The sequence below is a fragment of the Meles meles genome, chromosome 7, assembly GCF_922984935.1.
Source record: "Meles meles chromosome 7, mMelMel3.1 paternal haplotype, whole genome shotgun sequence".
NCBI lineage: Eukaryota > Metazoa > Chordata > Mammalia > Carnivora > Mustelidae > Meles > Meles meles.
In genome coordinates this window covers 136,643,360-136,665,771 of record NC_060072.1, presented here as the reverse complement: position 1 = coordinate 136,665,771, position 22,412 = coordinate 136,643,360, and the positions used below count along the sequence as shown (strand labels likewise).

The 22,412-nt window shown below is 36.5% G+C and overlaps 1 protein-coding gene across 3 annotated transcripts in view; it reads left to right on the top strand.

Moving 5' to 3' along the window:
- MKX (mohawk homeobox) overlaps positions 1 to 22,412 on the top strand; it is a 66,488-nt gene that overhangs the window by 7,215 nt on the left and 36,861 nt on the right. For all 3 annotated transcript variants that reach the window (XM_046012771.1, XM_046012772.1, XM_046012773.1), the window contains exons 4-5: positions 5,011 to 5,164; positions 5,586 to 5,924. In XM_046012771.1, the coding sequence (XP_045868727.1) occupies positions 5,011 to 5,164; positions 5,586 to 5,924 (493 nt within the window). The remainder of the gene's footprint in view (positions 1 to 5,010; positions 5,165 to 5,585; positions 5,925 to 22,412) is intronic.

Below are 22,412 nucleotides of genomic sequence, written 5' to 3'. Positions count from 1 at the left end.
GCCAACTGAGTTGTGTAAACACTTTACACTTCTGGAGGAAAAAATAAAAAGCTGGAAGCTGAATAAAACTTTTGATCCCTGCAAATTAGACCCCTATTTAATGAGTCAAGTTCTCCCAGTGAATAAATTTCTCCTGTGGAGTCAGCCTTCTTGAGAAGTGCGATCATGTCTTTTTCATCTTCATACCCCCATATCCCAGCACCGTGCTTTCCATAAACTGTTTGTACATGTCTGCAAAGTGAACAGGTTCTGGTGGGGGAATACCATTATAATCACCAGGCAGCTTTCCAAAACACTGTCCTGAAAACTAGAGAATGTGTTGAAATCTAAGATATTCTGGTTTTAAAATCCCCTCCATTGAATACACAGAGGGCAGCTCATTATCCTTAATGCTATATGATGGTTCTATAGCACAGCATGAATATAACTCATTTATTACCTTCAGTATAGCTGGAAGTGTGACATATTTTTATGTCTGTGGATGAATATGGAGTGTTGCCCTCATTTCTGGTTCTAAAGTCCTATTTCCTGTTTATTGCAGTACCTCCTATCTTTCTTGTAACTGATGTTAATAAGCAGTTATCATAACTTTTATTCCTTAACTATGAGAGTATCTTGTATTTTGAGAATTTCTTTAACACTTAACATTTTCTTTTTGGCCCTGTGTCAAACTGTTAAACTTTTCATAAAATGTACTTTTGCCTTGTTTTGTTACTCTTAAATTGATAAGGAAAGACATAAAACCTGGTCTGCACTCTCCATTAAACCTAGAAGGAAGGAACTGAAATTTTACTGGAGGAAATATTTTTAGGACCACAAAAGGTAATTTTTCTGATAAATAGAAGTTCTAAGGACATTAATCCACACCTACATTTTATTTATCCCTGAGAAATGGAGCAGAAAGAGTTAATTATTATTAATTTCCTAATGAGATATAAACATTTTCCTAAAATTAACAGGTTATGACGTGTGTGTGTGTGTGTGTACTTTAACCAACCAAAATATTCCACTGTGCTTAATTTCTATGGATGATTGTTGCTTAAACATTATAAAAAATAGACTCTGGTATTATCAAAATGTGAACAGCTTTATTGTGGAATAACATAGGGTGATATGCAATTGAGGTTTTGTATTATTGTAGATATAGAGAGCTTATTGCAGAATAATTGCCTTGGAAGAAGTTTTTCAGAGAAGGGCAGATGGGTGTTATATCTGGTCCAGTGATCCCCATTGTTCACATGTATATATTTTTTAACATATTAATATTTTTTCTGGATTAAAAGAGTGAAATGTCTCCTTGGGGTGATTTCCTTCATGATCACAACGCAGAGCGCAATGCATGTGGAGTTTGAGATTACATTTAATGATTGGATGTTAATGCTTCCTTTACTTGTGGAAGTTTCACATTCCTGTGATAATGTCCATGTACCGCTGGTTAAAACTGCTAGTTTTAAGATTTTACCCCCTCTATTAACATAGCTCTGTTTTTGCCGGGTGAGTGCTTCTGCTGAGATAAGTATGTAGTTATCAACTGCAAGGATTATAGCAACCGTTAAATATTTAACAAAATCTCAGATTGGTCTTTCTATGTTATTCCAAGTGTTATACATCATGGCGTAGAAATGAGAGTCTCAATATTTCAGTTGAGTAACTCAGAATAAGTTTGTTAATTCTGTATGTTCAAAGGTGGACAGATGCCAGCTTATCCCTTTGGGTTTACTATAATGATTGCTCTGTCAATACGATGAATGTAAACACCTCGGCTAGAGTAGGGATGAAAATTACTTAGTTTTCTCTTCCAGCTTCTAGATATTTGGTTCTCCAAGTTTTCACTATAAAATATAGTGTTTCTTGAGCTCTGAGTTTGACATCAAAATGCTGTTGCAGAACCTAACCATGGTAAGGAGGCCTGTTTCATGTAAAGTAGAATTTAATGAGATTTGCATGACAACCTGACGGAATCCATAGTAAGTTAAAGGTAGAAAATCTGAACTGGTATTTTTACCTTCTGTGAGACAGATGGAGTTTGCATTAGTTCATCAGGACGAAAAAAAAAATTGCAAAACAGTATTTATGCAAATTTGTTAACCAACTCTTTGCTGTTTACATGATATTAAACACCTTAGACTATATCCAGCCCTTAAATTGTACAGAAAGTTTCTGGTGATAAAATACTGGCAGAGTAAATCTATTAGCAGATTGTTTGCCAGTCAAACTTATGAAATCAGGTCAGAGAAAGCCCATGTTAGATATCAGCAAACCTTTCTGAAAATTTTCTAATTTGTAATTAATATACTGTGGTAAGAACTGAGTATATAAAACATGAAAAAGGATATGACCCCTGTACATGTAAAACTGTAATCCCACCATGACACTTAACGGTCCCCATTTTCATAGTTACAGTTATGGCATGTTAATGTTTTTGGAAATTTGAAAGCTATTGCATTTTAATAAAATATGAAGAGTTCCATAAGAATTGAATTTTACACTGTACTATGTGATGGTTGTGCTAAAATTCATGATCAGTTATGATTTAAGGATACTCTGAATTATATGATATTTAGTAAAGAAAGAAATATGTTTTGAAGTTGAATTCTAAAAATATAAGTGACATAGGCACAGGAGACGTTGCATGTCAGGGGACATAAACACGCATGTTTGATTGCTCGAAAACAGAAGGTAGATCAGCACCAGCTATATAAAGGGAATAAATTAATAATTTTGTAGGAGAGCATAGACTAGATTCACAGATCTTAGTTTTTAGAGTTGGTAAGGTTATTAGGGACCATCTAATGCATTTTATAGATGAAGGGCATGAAGTTCAGAAAAGTTGAGTGATTTCTCTAAATTCACGCATTTTTCTCAAATTGAGAACAGGAAACCAGATCTCTTTCCATTATACCAGTTATAGGTAATAGGACACTAATGAGGATTTGAAGAAGTTAAGCAATTAAATCATAAGGGTATATCAACACTTGAATTTGATGATGGTGGTGGTTAAGATTCATTCAAGTGCATAGAATGGAAGATAAGGAAGTTCAGAAAAAGAATGTTCTAAAATTCCCAGTTATACTATCCAGGACATGGATGAATACTTCGGCCATAACTTGGAGAATAGAGGGAGGTTTGAGGACTGGACCAGGCATTTTGTGCTTCCATACTGAATGTTCACCAGTATATCACAGATAATACATAGTTTTGTGCTAATCCTTCCCTGTGGGCAGGGACAAAGTGTATCCTAACAAAGATTTTTAGCACTGACCGTCATGTCATGACTAGAGCACACAAACTACTCAATGTATGTTTATTGAATGAATAGCCCCAGAGGTTGTCTGTCTATAGAGGCTGGAGAAGACTTAAAATTTGAACCCAGATTAAAATGATAGTTATAATAGCACAGCTTGGTAAGAAGAGGATATTGTTGAAGACTAAGTTTTCTGCAATGTCATGGTGAGTTACTGCATCAATGCACATAAATTTAAGAGGACAGTTATTAAGGCACTAGGAGGTAATGAATACTGAATATATATATATATATATATATATACTATATATATACATATATGATATATTTTCTGTGTATGTATATATACATTGTGTATGTGTATAAATTGGGGGAACTACCATGTTTTAAAAACCCATGGAGACAAAGAGGAAAAGAATTGTGGTTTTGTTTTCTTAAAAAGTAGGATTCACCATAGGTCCATTCAATAATTAGCTCTTGAGCAATGTGTCAAAACTGTATATTTATGTTATCAACCTAAATGAAGAAAAAAAGAAACTTCCAATGCAAGCATTGCTACATAAACCATTATAGTAATGTGGAGTCATGTTCTAGAATAAACTGGCAGAAAGATATAATTAATTCTCTTTCCATATTTCATTTCATTTCCATATTTCATTTCTTTTAAAAGCAAATATTGGCCCCTCAGGTTATTTACATAGTTTTTTTATCCTGATGATAGCCTGATATTTTAAAGGAAATCTCAAGAACCATTTTAACTTCTGGAAATCCAACATCTTTTAAAAACAATGAAGTAACTTCCCTTTGTTTTGCAGTGTTTGTTTCTTTGCCTTCAACTGAAGCAACTTGACTTTGAACTTAAAGCTGGGTGTTATTGGCATTTTTCTCCCTCTACTTGTCTGATTGCTCTATGTCGGATTGTTCTGCTAGTTCCTCTTTTATAGTCCTGCCCCTTTGATGTCTGGGGGCTTCCAGGGTTTGGTCTTCAATCATCTCTCTTTCTACCTACTCAAAGCTGCCGCTGTCACCTCTGTGTGTTTGACCCACATCTGCTCTTTCTCTCCCTTGAGTCTCAGATAACAGTTTTATTTTCTTGCTGCACCTCTCACCTGCATGCTTTCCTAGTACCTCAAATTAATGACTCCCCAAACCAAGCACATCATTTCACCCTTAAACAGTTCTACTTTCTTTCTCAAAATGGCATTATCCTTCTCTTGGTTACACAGGGATGATTCAAGGTCATCTTTAACTTTTCCCTTTTCCTCACTCACCTCGGTGTCTCTCGAATTTGACATATATTTTCCCATGTCTTCTTTATTGGGAACACACTTCCCTACCCATTATACTGGACACATTCCTTCAACGCTTCACTTAATTTCTCATGAAGACTTGAAAGTAACCCTTTCTTCCTTTGGATTCCTGCATCATTTTATTTTAATGCCTCTTAAACCATTCATCACATTATTTCCTATATTAGAGTTATTTGTACATTCTCCTTCCTCTCTTACTAGACTGAGCATTTGATGGCAAAAGCTGTTCTTTTTTTTTTTATTCCCAGAATACAGTATATGCTCAGTCTCTGTAGTAAGTGTGCACATGTTTGTTGAATGAATGAGTGAATGAATGGAATGAACGTCTAGTACTATTACATTCTGAGAATATTTAATGATCAGAGATGCTGAGAGAGGCTTAGGTTCTTGTGGGAAAGTAATTATGTGACGGGTAATATTTTATGTTTTGTTAATTGAAAAATAAAACTTTTTTAGGTATCAAATTGGTTTGCTAATGCACGACGTCGGCTTAAGAACACTGTTCGACAGCCAGATTTAAGCTGGGCTTTAAGAATAAAATTGTACAACAAGTATGTTCAAGGAAACGCTGAGCGGCTTAGTGTAAGCAGCGATGATTCATGTTCTGAAGGTTTGTTAATATTTTTATTTTGTTTTACCTCTGTTAATAAGAAGTTCACCTCAATTGCTATTTTTAAGGTCGACTCCACAAAAACATCATGGTATAATGGTTCTTTTTTACTGCATGAGGTAACTTCACTTTTACAATACTATAAATGACCAACAGAATTATGGCTATTTCCTCTTGTTTATAGATTTATCATGTGTCAGAATAACATTTTCTGTGAAATTCATTAAAAATAAAATACCATAGGGAGAGATTATATAGATTCCTGCTTCCTTGCCTAAAAATTAATCTTGTGTATCAAAGATAATTTTATATACTTTTAAATATTCCTTCTTTATGTATATATTTAATGATTAACTATAACAGTTTGGTGGCTGGGGAAAAGTATATGTAAGTACTACCTACTGATATTTTTCTCCCTTAGATGGAGAAAATCCTCCAAGAAACCACATAAATGAAGGGGGCTATAATAATCCAGTTCACCATCCTGTGATTAAAAGTGAGAGCTCAGTCATAAAAGCTGGAGTGATCAGGCCAGAGTCACGGGCCAGTGAGGACTACGTATCACCCCCCAAATACAAGAGCAGCTTATTGAATCGTTACCTTAACGACTCTTTGAGACATGTCATGGCCACAAATGCTGCCATGATGGGAAAGACAAGGCAAAGAAACCATTCGGGATCTTTTAGTTCCAATGAATTCGAGGAAGAATTGGTGTCTCCCTCATCATCAGAAACTGAAGGCAACTTTGTCTACCGTACAGGTAAGTCTGTGCTTTTCGTAACACCTTATTTGAAACAGAACTAAAATCCCAGCAAGGGGTCTATTTCAACAGGTATAAAGACATACTTTTTATTGCTTTTGTATGAGATTATTCACAGATAACCCATAAAATTTAATTTGAAAGCTTCTGTTTTTAATTACCAGATGTGCTTGTTAGTAGATGATGGTCTACTGGGGATTTTCACCCTCAAAAATAAAGATGAGAATTTTCATCCTTAATACTCATTTTTAATCTCAATGATATACATTCTTGGAGGAGGAGTGCCTTGAATTGTAGCCAGCCATGCAAACACTTTGTATTTCATCATTTCTCTTAAATTCTTTGATTGCTAATAGTGGTGGAAAATGAACACAAATTAGCCTGGGTGCCAAGGCTCTTGTGAAGGGAAAGTGTAGATCTGGCTTAAATTGCTTTGGAAATTTTACTTTTATTCCTGGAAAGCACAAATAGGGCTGATAAATAGCTTTGAATTTTTTACTTTTATTCCAAAAATAATGAATCGATTTCTGCTTGTCCAAACATTCTGATGGAGTAGTAAGTTTGGTAAAAATTTCTATCTTCACTTCAGTTTTTAGAGAGTTTTGAGCAAGTTGCTTCAGAACAAAGGATATGTGTGACCTACATCTGGTGTAGATAGGGTCCAGGTCCTGAAAATGCCAACAAAGGAAATTTAGAAATGTTTAGAGCTGGAAATAACTTCCGAAAGTATCTAGTCCAGCCATGTTATATCATAGATAAGAAAACCCACACCAAGAACACATAGCTAGTTACTCTTCCTAGATCAGTAGTGCAGCTTAGCCTGCATAAGAGGTAGGGGGACTATAACTACTACTAGCCTGTGATGACTCTTAATGATTACATGTACTGCCACCACTCATTCATGGAGTAGTTACAATATTCTGGCCCTTTGCTAAACACTACATAAATGACTTTATAGGTAGTCTTGTAGGAATCTTGATATGTGAAGAGTAGAGCTTTATAAAAGAATTGAAATTTGGTCTGTTTAATACACGTTCCAGATTATTTAATTAGAAATCTTACTTTTCTGTCCACAAATGGTTATAAGATATATTATCTGTGAGGATTCAGAGAAAATCTAGTTTTAAGGACTTAACCTCATTTTCTGTTTGCATTTCCAACTTCAATTACGAAAACAACTCCAAACGCTCTGAGATATAAAATTAGTCTTGTAAATTATAATTGGGTCGAGGAAGAAGTAAAAGATAAAATAAAAGACTATTTAGCTAATAACAAAATTTTAAAACTACACACTAACATCTAGCTAATGTGACCAGAGCAGAACTTGGAGATAATTCAAAGCTTCATGAATTTTATGTACAGAGATAGGTAAGGATAGGAAATCAAGTCATTCAAGTACAGAGAATTGGAAAAAGAATAAAAACAAAAAAGTTACAATGGAAAGCTGAAAAATAAAGAGTTGACTCTTTGAAAGCAATACTAAAAGAAACAAGCAAAAATTGGCACAGATTAATGTTGGTAGTGACAAAGAGGTACAGCAATCAATACAAGTCATTAAAAATATTTTTTAAATGGTACTGTACTATGTACAGTTTGTAGACAATATACTATATGTGAATGTGTAGATGAAATGAATTAGTATTATCCCACACAAATTAAATTAGAGAATTATAATGAGAAAAGTTGTAAACACCAGTAATTCAGGAAAAGTCAAGGTTTTTAGTAAACTCCATTCCCAAAACACATGATTTGATAGAGTCATTGGATTTTTTTTCCAAACCTTGAAGAAATAGTTAAATCTCATGCTTTATGCATTTTTCTGGAACATGTAAAAATATGGGAAGTATGTCAGTTTTTAAAAATGTAAATGTTATCCTAATCCAAAACCGGATTAGAATAGCATAAAAATCAACATTTTTATTTACAATACTGATGCTGACTTTAAAACAGCATGAGAAATATTGGTAACAGAAGGTTAAGTGAAAAACAATTTAAAACTGTGGAGACACTGAATGCAGTTATGACAGTACAAGTATGTATAGACAAAAACAAGATTTTTGGAAACAATGAAAATTAATTTTGAATAGGTGGAATAATTGAAGGTCTATTATTTTTAAAAATTTCTTATAAAGTTCTTTATGCTGCACAGTCAAAACAAATTTGAAATTTACCCAATGTGATGAGTCTCCTGAAAATTCATGCTCTTTTCAAAAGTGATAAAATAGAAAATCGAAGAGGGAATAGCATGCCTGGGTAGTTGATGCTTCTTGAAGTTAAGTATCTTGGCCATTTATTTTTATTAAAATATCCAATGGCCCATTCATGTGCCAAGTTCTATTTTTAAATAAAAACCTATTTTTTAGTTATGCAAGCGATGAGAAAGCAGCCTAGACACGTAAACTTCTGGTTTTGCATGCGTGTGTATAAACTTTAAAAAGAACAGAATAAAATTTTTGGTTTTGTGGATAAAGAATTGAGAAAGACTGGTGGTCTGAAACTAGTCTGCTAAATCTCAGCCTGAAACAATAAAGGGCTGTCTTCTGGGGGAACCGAGCAACAACGTTGCTACAGTTTTAGCTGGGTTACCGCTCATGCATAAATAGTAGAACAGGGGATTTCAATAAATACTTTCTGAGCAACTGCTATGGTTTTCTCTGGCATACAGGCTTATGCTGAATTCCTTCAATTCCTTCTGGTTATATCTTTCTTTCTTCACCTAAACAGAAATCCTCTAAATCTGCTATTAAACACCACTCCCCTCCCCCAAACCAGTTTTATAGTAGTGCAAAGATTTCACCTTTTAAATTCTTTTTCCAGAATAGATCACCTTTAAACGTAATTTATTCATCTATGCTAAAAACAACTGTATCTGTTTTTCCACCTGTTTTTGCTATCTTATGATGGGTTTCATTAATGATATGGAATCAAGTACCAAATCAAAGAGTTGGTGTGTGGAAGGATAATGTATCACTGAATTTCATTTCACTTGTTCTTGTTAAATTCTAGGAGGGCGAAACCTGCTAGATTATAAAGTCATACTCCTAATTGAACCATAGAGGCAATAGAACTCTTCTCTATGTTAGTATGAATTAATCACATTAGCTTCCTCTCCACTTGATTGACAACATCAAAGTAGATACAAACATGTTTTTATTGATTTTATGTAGACATTAAATATTTCTCTGTAATATGCAGTCTCCCCATCGTGCAGAAAGAAAAAAAAAAAAGCTCTCTTTTCAGGGGGTATACTAAGCTTTCAATAAAAATTGGCTAAAGCATTTCTGACAACAGAAATTATATTAATTAGAATTTTTAAGGTTATTGCTTCTAAATACAATTAAATAATACTTGAGAAAAGTTACTCACTCAGTGTTGTCTGTTGAATTAAGCTATCTAAATTAAAATTACAGTACCTTTCATTATGTTAGGTTAATGGATGACAATTTTCAGATATTTGATGGAGTGAATTCGCATTACAAACTGACCTCAAGTCCTGTAGTCTTGGGTGGGTCTGCTCTCAAAGGTACCAGGATGAGGACTCTAGCTTTAATATCTACCTCCATTTCTGTTGAATCAGTACCGATATTCTCCAGATGGGACCATCTGTGAAGGAGCCATCTGCCACCTGGGCCATCTTACAGAGTGAGTCCTCACTGGAGCCTTTCCCAACTTGCATTCAAGTTTGATTTACCCTCAAAAGCCTATCAAATTTCCTTCTTTACCGAAGGAAAGAGGGGGGAGGTTCTAAGAAGTGTACTGACGCAGGGAAAATCAGGCAAGTCTTGAAATAAAACGTGTGGACTTCCCCTCCTTCTTTTGCTTGGCTTGAGGACAAGTCCCTGTTATGTTCTTTCTTTTTGCAGCTCACAAATGATCAACTTATAAATGGCTAGTACATTCGAATGGTTATTCTCTGAGCCCCATTGCTCTGCTAGTGTATAATTCATAAATTTAACCGGCTCCCACAGGCTGAATGTTTAAACTTCATCTTGTTAAACTGTCTAAAATCCCTCTTAATTAGACACATCTGGTGGGGCAAAAACATGTAGGCGGATAGAACTCTTTTCTATGTTAGTGTGAATTAATTAGATTAGCTTCCCCTCCACTTGACTGAGGTGACTATCCCTGAAGAAATGGAGATTTTGATTGAGAGAAGAAAGAAGTCACTTACTTGGTGTATGGAATTCTTTGGAACGTAGAGTCCATTTAGATGGCCTGCCGCCGTTGGAGCAAAATGACAGAACTAGGGATTTTGGTTACTAAGGAAAGAGGAACTAGGAAGTAGAAAGTTAGTTTGGGAGGATGCCAGAGGCTAAATACCATTTCCAAACATTTTTTCTTGGCTAACGATGCCCCCTCAGGAGAAGAGAGATGTTCTTTTTTCTCTCCCTTCTTGCATACGCATGTACTTTAGAATCTAAACTGGCATTATCAGTGGTAAAAACCCAAGTATGCCCATGAGTTCCATAAAGCCCTGGATTAGCCTGGGATTTAACCTTAATTTACAGCATGACTTCTTGGGAGAAGTGGGCTCTCCGTTCTAAGAGCTGACTTCACAGGTACATCCCTGGGATACAGTTCACTCATATATGCGGTACCCTTTCATGCTTTCTCTCCACATACAGAAATGTCTATTAAGAGCTACTGCGCACAGGCCCTGTTTTAGGCTCACCGGAGCCCTGTGTTTTGTGTTGGGCTGCTCATCAAAGAAACCACAGTTAAATGAAGTAGAAGAAAGATTTAAAGGGCTGTCTTGGCAGAACTTTTTGAACAGTGGATAATCACTACTAATTTATATGTTTCATCAGTTTTAGGTTTTGTGTTTGTGGGTAGCTTCAAGAAAGCCTCCTGGTAGTCGAGAGAAGGCTTTGTCAGGCGCCAGCTGTTAAAATAGTGTGTGTTTCTGTGTACGTGCTAGTTTCTCTACGTGATTTTGTTGACCAGTAAGTCTGCTTTGGATACTTTTATCTTCTTTTATTTCCCTTTTTGTGCCTGTCACTTCCTTGTTTTTAGTGAAAGAACTAAGCTTTGCCCTTTTGGATTATTCCAGACATCCTTTTCCTGGCATGCAAATGACTGCTGGTGTACTCCAATAGAGAATAATAAAACCCTCTATCAACCAGCCCAGTTAGTGACATTTAAAGGATACTTGAAAGGTTATCCAATTCCTTGTCTTGTATCCTTAGTACAATAATACCTCACCTATCAAACACCATCTGGGAATGAGGTATTCCACGTAAGTGAAATTTCCAGATAGAAAGTTAAGTACTGATTTTAGAAATAGAGAATTTTCTGCTCTCCTAAGCTTAGGATATTAAACGCAGCATGTGGGGTGTGCTTCAATATCATCTCTTCTCTAAACTCCCTCCTCCTGTTGCTTTTTTTTTTTAATTTATTTATTTTTTTCAGCACAACAGTATTCATTGTTTTTGCACAACACCCAGTGCTCCATGCAATACGTGCCCTCCCTATTACCCACCACCTGGTTCCCCCAACCTCCCACCTCCTGTTGCTTTTTATATGATATCCCACCCTTTCAAATCAGTAATTTTAGGATTAACCACAATCCCAAATCTGCCCCTCACACCTTTGAATAAAGAATGGTGTCTTTCTGATAGCATGTTGGAAGGGATTCTTTCTTAATTACTGATTCCAAAGTGGCAATCTTACAAATGAGATCTACAGAAGTTCTGACTTTTGGATAAGCGTGGGGTTACTCTAGAATTACTAAAACTTAAGCATGATATTCTAAACACCACAGATTTTTAAATGTTTGTCAGTGGTGATGAAGACCAAACACGCTCATGTGGACTATTTAAAAGTAGCTCGATTGTTAAAATTGAATTTCCCTTACGGATTCACTTGCAAAATTTAAATGAAATTGCCTAAGTGTTCCATCTACTGTTACAAACTGGGGGAATAATGGCAAACAAAAATAGAAAAGAAGAACAACTGTTGGCATGAGTGGTTTGCTGCCTCCTTCAGGGGTAGCGTTTCCTTCACTTTTCTTTGTTATTTGGTATCATATGAGAGTCTGAAAAACGTGAATGTAAATCCTGAGACCTACAGCCCTGCTCACAAACAAATCGAAAGTATATGGCAGCTTGGTTTAGAAAATGTACACATTTTTTAGAACTGTGTTTGGTCCTAATGTTTTCTGTCCTTTCACATTGTGTTTCTTCCACGTGGTACCTAAAAATGATTACAGCACGAATAGTCCTTGTGTGTGACGGTTAGACACGCTGTTTTTCTGCATTCTGTCCCTCTTTTGTGCTGCTGCTCACTGCCTTACGTGTATTAAAAGTTCTGTCAGGCCCTGAAGTGGCGTTGCATTCATTTTATAGCCCCCTTAGCACTTAGTACAGTGTCTTTCCCATATTGGCCCCATAACTGTTTCTTAAATGAGTTAGTGTTTTAATGATTTGGTCTGCTTGCCTTCCAAATCGTAAAAGAATTTTAATGTACACAGATATATGTTGGTCTGTGTCCATGAACATGACCAGAGAAAGAAAATGATCTCGGATCAGTTTAAACGGCTTTAAAAAAAGGCAGTTGTGAAGAAGTTAAAGCCAGAGGAAATATTAAACAAGATGTAGCTGAAAATATGAGATGTTTAAGAGATTCAAAATAATAACTTAGAAAGTATAAAATGAAACTAACCCGATTTTCAAGTGAGAAAAGCGACTTTCAGGAAAATGCAAGGATGGTACATGGAAAGGGTTAGCTAGTTTTTAAAAATCTGCCAAAGAATAAAAAACTGTAGCAGATAGACAGATAAAAACAAGTATTTGTTGTCTCTGTCTAGCACATAGTCTTGTGAGTAAGATCTGAGAAACAAAGCACAGATTTAGATCTACTGATTTCAATTCTTCTCCCACATCTCTCAGGATTGATAGGACAGCTTGGACTTTTTAAGAATGACTTTTTTTAGCCCTGTAACAGAATTGGAGAAAGTCTAGCAGAAATTTTATACTTTACATTTTCTTTTTCTTCCATATATTGGAGTAAAGATCCCATACGTTTTTACATCTTTTCCTGTTAAAAACAAGTTTATCAACCTGAAATTTTGATTCTCTAGCTTGCCATTACTTTTTTTCCTGGCATTCAGTCAGTTGTCATTGATTGAAACTGTCTGCATTTCAGACTTGCTGGTGTGGTCAGTCACATCCTGGTACTGTTTCATAGAAGTGCTTGTTCATGTCACTATATTTAAGCCTGTGTCAGTATTTCCATTAAGAGACTTTTTTTTTCATTCCCTAGGGCTTCTAAATAAGTCATAAAAATTCAAGCCTAACTCAAAGCTGGCATAAAGGGGCCTTTTTTTTCTTCTCTTATGTATAAGGAACATAAGTGCATAACTCCCACTACTTCTAAGTTTGGTAGGTTTGTAAACTCTTTACACACTGAAGAGACCAAAAAAGATCCATTGACACCTCTCCAGTCTGGGACGAAAAAGGATGTCAAAAAGTTTTTACTGTCTGTGAAAATAACGAGACATTCTATTTAATGAATATGGAAGTGGTTTCTTTTCTTTCTTTCTTTTTTGGTTAGCTGCAGTGAGTTTTTCCCTTCTGCCTCCCTACGTTGTTTCTAAAATTAAACAGGTATTTTTCTATGTCAAAATGTGTCTTGTTTATGTAACAGAATTTTTACTCAGAATAAATATGTGTTTTCTTCCAGACCAGAATTTGGGTACTTTTAAATTTTGGAAGCTTCCGTTCTTGTTTTCCACCAGAAATTATATCATTTATAATTGTGAGTTTTGAGGAAGCAAAAACAGTTAACAATTTTATTCACTCACAAAAGAAATAGTTCTTTTGCAAAATCTGAGTTTTCTCTTAGTTTTCCATTTAGGTGAAGGATGGCACATTTAAGGTACAATGGCATAATGTCCCTTTTTTCCTTTAACAACTTTGTCACCCAATTTCTCTCATTTTCATTGTACTAAAGAAGTAAATAGTCAAGGATTTTTATAAATCCAACAGTGAACTTTAAAGGATCCTCTAACAGGTTAGAAAATTGCTTTAGGCTGTATCCTAGGCATCAAAATCGTTAGTTTTTTTGGATACGTTTTGCTTGGTTGCTTGGAGATATGATCCAGATCCTTGGCACAATAAGTCTAACTGCTTTGGGCAATTGCAGGTACTTAATTGACTTTCACTCTAAAATGAAAGTACATACTTAAACCATTAGGTTAAACTTTTGAGAACTTAGGCTAGGTGTGTGTGCATTTTAAAAATTCTCTATTTCAGTCGCTGCACTGGAAAGATCCTCACGGAGGTTTATGGACTGCAGGTTGTAACAGACATCGTTACCTAGGGGTCATCCTTTGGTTACTAAGGGAAACATGAATAGTTTCCAGAAAATGTCTAAAGGTTAATACTGCTGGTTTGTGTGTGTCTTTACATGTGTGTGTAGTCATAGTCCTAATAGAAATTGAATGTAGTTAGGAAAATAAGGTGGCTTTTGAAACTGACCAGTGGTATCTTCCCTCTTCCTTGTGTGAACACTGGAGACATTGAGTCCTTTTCCTGCTAGTGGTCAGAAAAAAACTTAAGGGGTGTCTGGGTGGCTCAGTCGTTAAGGGCCTGCCTTCGGCTCAGGTCGTGATCCCAGGATCCTGGGATCGAGCCTCGCATCAGGCTCTCTGCTCAGTGGGAAGCCCGCTTCTCCCTCTTTCTGCTGCTTCCGCTGCTTGAACTCTCTCTCTCTTGCTGTCTTGCCCTCTGCCAAATAAATAAATAAAATCTTTTAAAAAGAAACAGAAAAAGAAAAAAAAATCAAGTGATAATAACAACCCAAATGGAAAATCACTGGGGAAGATAGACTAGTCTCAGGTTTAAGCAGCAACATTGCTCATCCACTTCCAATAATTTTAGGTCTTCCCAGTCTGAAAAGCAGGCCATGAATTCTTTCTCTCAGACAAGTAGGACACTGTGGTACGAGATATGCTGAGGCCCTGCAGAGTCGAATTCACCTTCAGCATTTCCTGGGGCCAGGCACACCGCTATATGTACCTAGAAAAAACAAAACTAAAGCTGTCTCACAGATCCGGGCAGCCCGTAGTGATGGCTCTGTGGCCAGGACACTTGGAAGCACGTGTTGTGTCTGCCACTATCCCTGACCTGCACATAAGGTTACAAACAGTTTCTTGCCCACCCGCTTCTGTCCTTTAGAGTATCTTGGATACAGTGACCAAGGTGAACATCTTTGATAAAAAGAATGTGTTCCCTTTTTGGTGCCATTATATACACACACACCACCCACCACATGGTACACAAAAGCAATTTTGCCTTTGATCATGTGTCATTAAATAAAGAGAACAGAAAAGTTTTAAATGGTGATTTTGAGAGGAATATTTTAGTAATATAAAATTAAAACAGAAAATAACACAAATGAAAATGAAACCTTTTCAAGTGTTGAAAGGTGGTCAGAGACAATCATTCATGAAGTGGGATTTCCAAGAAACAATTTGCTCTTGAAATTTTCACATAGTTGCTTGTGTATTTAAAACTTAGAACTGATAGTCCCTTCAACTGAGCCAGACTCAGGTTATGGTGGACAAAGCTCTCAGTATGGCAGAGACATTTCAAGTAAGAATGCCCTGTTCTGCCAAGACTGTCATTATGACACTAAAATGTACCCTTTTGCTAAGGGCCAGAATTCAGTCTGTCCTTCCAGTTTCTACACTGATTTAGACAACAGATGCATAAAAGGCAACGTGGTATTCAGGATCATTTGTCACATGGCTTCAGGGCCAGAGGATGGCTATCTGGCAAGAGGGAGAATTCCTTAAATGTTACTGGGTCTTACATTTCTAAATGTAAAAACTCCCTGGCCAGAAGTTACTTGGTGCCAAGTGCCTTTGGTGTGATGTCTTCGCTGAGTTCAGTGCTAGATGGTTGCAATATTGTGGCTGCTTGAGAACCCACATAGCTTTTGCTAGTTTGCAGCTGAGCTCGAGTGCCATTGCTGTTTTACATTTTCTTTTATCCTTGCCTTATCCACATTTTTTTCTGTCTTGTTTTTTTGTTGTTGTTGTTGTTGTTTTTGTTCCCCTCCTCCCCCTCCCCCCTCTTTAATTCTTTCTGAGCTGCTAAGTCTATCCAGCTGGATCAAGGAGTTTTTTCACAACCTTGTCAGAAGTGCAGTTGGTCTTGTCTTAGTTTTTACTGGGTCTCCTGGGTTCCTTTACTTTAGACCTTTTCAGAAATATGGCACCAATTCAGTTTTACTCATAACCCACGGGGCCTCCAGTTTGTCTAACCTGTGTACTTTTTTTCCTTCAGAAGACTTTTTTATTTATATTTTTTTCTTAAAATGTGTTTTAAAAAGTATAAACATAAATCATCTGGAATAGTAATTTTCAACTATCTTGAAAGGTGTTTGAGGACTATTTCACGGTTACTATGATTGAAGCAGTAAAATTTAGTTTATGGTTACAATAACTTTCCTCTCATTAGGAAAATATAAAAAACCTCAACTTTATGATTTCATGACATATTACCAACCCCCAAATACCGTCTCTAATCCCCACCCCCTGACATACACACTCAGTGAAATGCTAATAGGAAGCTCAGAACAGAAAGATAAAGGCAAATGATCTATCTGTATTCTATTTGACTTCATCCTGTCTCTTAGGTGCTTTAACTAAAATGATGGTGTAAAGGTTTAAGTAGGGACTCTGTGGAAGCAATACCAGTTTGATCTTTATTTTGACTATAGTTAAATTCCTACTGTTTCAAGTGTGATTTGGAAAATGACTTTGCTGGGTTCACATTTTCCTTATAGTGAGCCTCCTTACCTGAACTGAAATTACCCCCTTGCAGATTAGACCACACGAAGTTATAAGGTGGGAAGAGCAGAAAGCATTGCTTTCTGTAATGAAACCAGAAGTACCGTATTCAGCTGGAACTGCCAGCAGTTAGGTCTGTGTTCCAAGGCAAGTCCCTTTATTAACCAGGGCCTTGGTTCCTTCACCTGTAAAATGGGTGTGCATAAGTATAGGGAGAAAAGGAAGCCTGCAGTTGACAGAAAGTCATAGTTAAGGCCTACCATTTTATCACTCCCACCTTGGGCTCTGAGCTTAGGAACATTTCAAAGGAGCTTCAGCAAATATGGCAACAGAAAAGCCGCCCATGGTGGCAGGTAAAGGACTTTGCCCGGGGAGGGTGTTGGGCCCTGAGGAGAGGTTAGGAGGCCAAGAGGGGAGAGGGGTTATGATTAAATATATCGATGTGTTCTTTATGTCTTTCGTCATGTTTAGGAAGACCTATTCCAAGATTAGAAAAGTTCACTTTTACTTTTTCCTCTAGTACTATTCTTATTTTAATTGTACATTTATATACTGACAATGGACCTGAGATTTTTTTTTGTAAATTATATGAAGTAATGATCTGACTTCTGTTTTTTCCCCAACACAGTTTGTCCCAACACAGTTTATCGAGTGCTTCCACATTTCTTTACTGACTTGAAATGCTACCTTTATTGTACTCTACCTTCCTTTCTGTATGTCTATTCCCAGCCTCTAATGTATTCCACCAAACTTTTAAAATACTCCTACATCAGTAGCACACTTTTTTCATGACAGTAGCTTTATTGTGCATTCTGACGTATGGTAGGGTATGTCTACTCTCAATTTTTTCTAAATATTCTCATCAAGGCTTGAATTTGCTTTTCCAGTTGAACTTTGGGTGAGATTGACACATGTCATTTTAAAAATTTCCTTGGAAATTCATTTGGGATGGCCCTGAATTTATATGTTAATTTGGGGAATACTTTTATCCTGCTTATATCAAGTTTTTACATTCAGGAATATAGTATATTTTTCCATTTATTCTGATTATTTTTCAGGACATTCAATGAATTTTTGTAGTTTTCTTTACATAAGGTTTGCATACTTCTCATTAGATTATTAGATGTTTCATTTTGTCATTCTTATTGTTCCCATTGTGGATGAGTTCCTATTTACTAGATATGATCATAGTTATCACTGATAAGTAGGAAATCTGTTGGGTTTTCTGTATTTTTCTTATATTGTCTTATATTTTCTCAAGTAGGATTGCTAGAGTACACACAAACATACAACATTCACATAGTAAGAGTTTTATGTATTCTCCTCTTTTCTCTCTTTCTTTTCCTCCCTCTCTCTAGTTATTACATTTCATTGACCAAATTTTCCAAAACAATGTTGAATAATGGTAGTGATGGCAGGCATTAAAGGGAATTTTTCTTCGGGTGCCTGGGTGGCTTGGTCATTAAGCATCTGCCTTCAGCTCAGGTCATGATCCCAGGGTCTTGGGATCGAGTCCTGCATCCGGCTCCTTCTTCAGTGAGAAGCCTGCTTCTCCCTCTCCCTCTGCCTCTGCTGCCACTCCCCCTGCTTGCGCTTTCTCTCTCTGGCAAATAAATAACTAAAATATCTTTTAAAAAGGGGGGGAGAATTTTTCTTATATTTTACTATTAAGTATAATGTTTGCAGAAATTTTCTGATATAATCACTTTATCAAGGTAAGGGATTCTCTTTCCATTCCTAGATTATTTAATAAAAGATTTTCCCTACTCCCAAAATGCACACATAACTAAATAGGTTATTATACGTATCAGATGCTAATTCCACAATTTTTAAGACAATTTTGTCCTCCTTTAATTTACTTGTACAGAGTAAATTTCATGGTGTTTAACTCTCCTTGAATTATTGGGAAAAATTCTACTCTATCACAGTATATCATTATTTTAATATTTTTCTGGATTTGATTTATTAACATTTTATTTAACCTTTTTATATCAAAATTCTCAAGTGAGATTTGTCTATAATTTTCTTTTTTCCTAATGCTCTCCTTGCACAGATATTAGTGTTATGTCTTGTGGAATGAGCTAGAAAATGCTCCATATTTTTCTGCTCTGGAAAAGTTTAAACAATGTAAGGATTGGCTTTTCTCTGTATCTTGAGGACTGGAAAGAGGTCACCTCTAAAATCATCTTGGCCTGGGATCCCTTGGTTCTGTACTTTCCCTTTCACATTCTTCATCTTTCCCTTCCACGTGGTAAATAGTTTTCTCCACTTTCTTTTCCAAGTAACTCATTTAGTCTTCAGCTTTGCCCTTTCCATTCTATTGATCAACCTTTCTACTGTAGTCTTTCAATTTTGATATCTTGTTTTCATTTTCCAAGAACATCATTTTTTTTTCTTATTGCTCCTTTTTCATAACAGTCACGACCCTATAGGGATCAGAAGTTACCTGAATCTCTACTCTGCATCTCTTCAAGGCCTAAAGCCTTTGCTAGGAGTGTCTTTGTATAAGTCCCCTAACTTGTTTAGAGAACATTTATAGAAGGGCGCCTGGGTGGCTTAGTGGGTTAAGCCTTTGCCTTCGGCTCAGGTCATGATCTCAGGGTCCTGGGATTGAGCCCCGCTTCTGCCTCTCTCTCTGCCTGCCTACTTGTGATCTCTCTCTCTCTCTCTCCCCCTCTCTGCCAAATAAATAAATAAAATCTTAAAAAAAAAAAAAAAAAAGAACATTTATAGAAACTGTGCCCTGGGTTCAGTTGACCTAGAGGTGCTCTGTAGGCTCAGGAAGGAAAAGCATGGCCTAGCTCTTCTAATGTCTTGTCTTTAACTGGTAACCTTCATGATTCTTCCCATGGCCTGCTTTATTCTCTGTGGACTGCTGACTTGCAGTGTCTTCCTTGGTGGGAGAAGAGCTCACATACTGCCATGGTCTTGGTCTCCACCTGTTTTGAGTTGTGGTTCTCTGTTTAGATTTCCTCGTCAATTTAATGCCACATGCATTTAAACTTTAATGAATTTCTTGACTTTTTTGATTTGACCATGGTGCCCTTTATTGTTTTTGAGCATTGCTAGGCACTGATTTGTTTTTAAATTTACACTCTGTAATTTTAATGGGCTTTTGAAGAGAAATAAATAAAGCTTGTTCAGTATACCATCTTAAAGGGAACTCTGTAATATAGATTGTTGTTAGTAAATTATTTTCTCATAAAAGATGTTTGTTGCTGATAGTTTTTAGTGGGAATTTGCACACATTCAGAATTATGTACAGATTCTGAATATCAAAGGAATAATAGAACAGAATGAAATATGGGAACTCCTGGAAAATTTTGCTGGCTTTCATGTACGTAAACATGACACATTACAATGGTAAGACTTTCCAAACTGCAGTGCTTGAAATAAAGAGCTAAATATAATTTAAATTAAACAATGCCTGTAATTATATTATGATATAGTAGTGCTTGGCAGTCATAGACCTAATAAATACTACACTTTTGAAACGTGATTAGAATCTGAATCCATACTATTTTACCTTGAAGTTAAGCATGTGGCAGGGCATGCTAGAACTGACTTTTCTTTTCACCCTTCCAGTAGAAAACTTAAGTTCTTTGTTTGAGTGGTTACTATTGGGAATTTTTAAGTAAACACAAGGAGCTAAGAATTCCATTCCTTTTTTTCCAATCTTTCCTTCAAGCAAAATTATCAATTAATGGGACATTAAATAATCATGTGCTTCAGATTGTTAGGGTTTTTTTTTAACCCTTTTGTACTTGGATTACTTTAATAATTTTTAGCTAGTGCTATAAATGTAGCTGATTAAAGTTATACATCAAAATAAAGAGATACCATGGGAGGGAAAGGATTATCACATTTCAAGAATATCACATTAATAAATTGCATATTAAAATTTGCATAGTTGATTTATTTGGAAAATGTCAGAATATCTTTTCTTTCTCTAATATCTTTTTCTTTGTTCCTTCCTTCCTTCCTTCCTCCCTTCCCTTCCCTTCCTCCTTCCTTCCTTTCCCTTCCCTTCCTTCTTCTCTTCCTCTCTCCTCTCCCTCTCTCTCTCTCTCTTTTTTAAACACTAAAGTGCATGGTCTTTGTTCAGGGCTCTGCTATCCAGATTCTTCCTCAGTTTGTTCAACTGTGGCTAAGTTGACTGAGTATTTCGCCACATTTCCATGTCTCTCGGCAGTAGTGGACTGACCACAGAATCCTTTTCTATGAATTTTCTTTCATCCCTCAGGGATATGCTTGATTGTCCAGCTGTCAACATGTGGAAACTGTGCTATTTATACAGTAATTAATTTAAAATAGGTCACTGTTCCTAATATCTCTCCTAGAGTAGCACCTTCTTTTATTTGGAGCACCTAAATTTCCAGAGTCTTTTGCTTGTGGTGACTTTATTGTCATTGTGTAATGCAGTATCAGTTATACAGGGTGGGTCTTTCCCTGGATTATGTATCAAATGCTATGGTATATCCTTTGAAGTGGTAGAATCATTCCGATGAGGCCAAGGGCTTTACATATTATTACTGGTTGATCTGGTGTTGGGCAAAATGAATAAAGAGTAAATATAAGAACTAATTCTTAGGCAGACATTGCAGCAGATCCCTTCACAAGGGTTTTCCTGGAATATAGGGATTTTTTTTTTAAGATTTTATTTATTTATTTATTTATTTATTTATTTATTTGACAGACAGAGATCACAAGTAGGCAGAGAGGCAGGCAGAGGGAGAGAAGGAAGCAGGCTCCCTGCTGAGCAGAGAGCCCGATGTGGGGCTCAATCCCAGGACCCTGAGAGCATGACCTGAGCAGAAGGCAGGGGCTTTAACCCACTGAGCCACCCAGGCGCCCCAGGAATATAGGGATGTAAAGGGCTTTCTTTTCCAATGAGCCTGCAGACCCTCTGTTGGAGATGCTAATGGGCAGCAGTATATCCAAGAACTGATTCTAAGAAAATGATAACTGAAGGCCTTGAACTAAGAAGGAGAAGAGAAATGCCAGAAAGCCAGCTTGAGATCATAGCACATAGGTTGCTAGGGACAGAGAACTTGTATGCCACAGTCAGAAAAGGGGTATTTTTTCATTACTTAACCATGACAGATCTGAACAAGACAGCTGTGGTTATAATGTGAAGAACAGTTCTTACACCAATGTATTTGTTTTATATTGGTACATAACGAATTACCACAAATAACAACCTAACACCATTATTATCTCTGAGTTTTGTAAGCCAGAAGCCTGGCACTCATGACTGGACACCCCTGCTCCGAGTCTCACTAGGCTGACATCAAGGTGTCAGTCACACTGGGCTCTTATCTGGGGGCACTGAGGAAGAGCCCACTCACAAGTTTATTTAAGCCATTGGCACAACTCATTTCCTCATGATTGTAGAACTGAAGTCCCCACTTCCTTGCCTCTCAGTTTCTAGAGGCTGCCCCATTCTTCCCCTGTATTTTCAAACCAGCAACAGCGTACTGATTCCCTCTAACACTTGAATCTCTCTGTCCTGCACCCCCACAGGAGAAAACTCTGGGCTTAAAGGCACATATGATTAAACTGTGCCCACTCATAATCCAGGATAATCTCCACATCTTAAAGCCAACTGATTGGCAACCTTAATTACCCCTGCAATGCCATTTGAAACATATAACATATGCACAAAGAATGGGGAAAAAGTCAGGAGGGCAAAA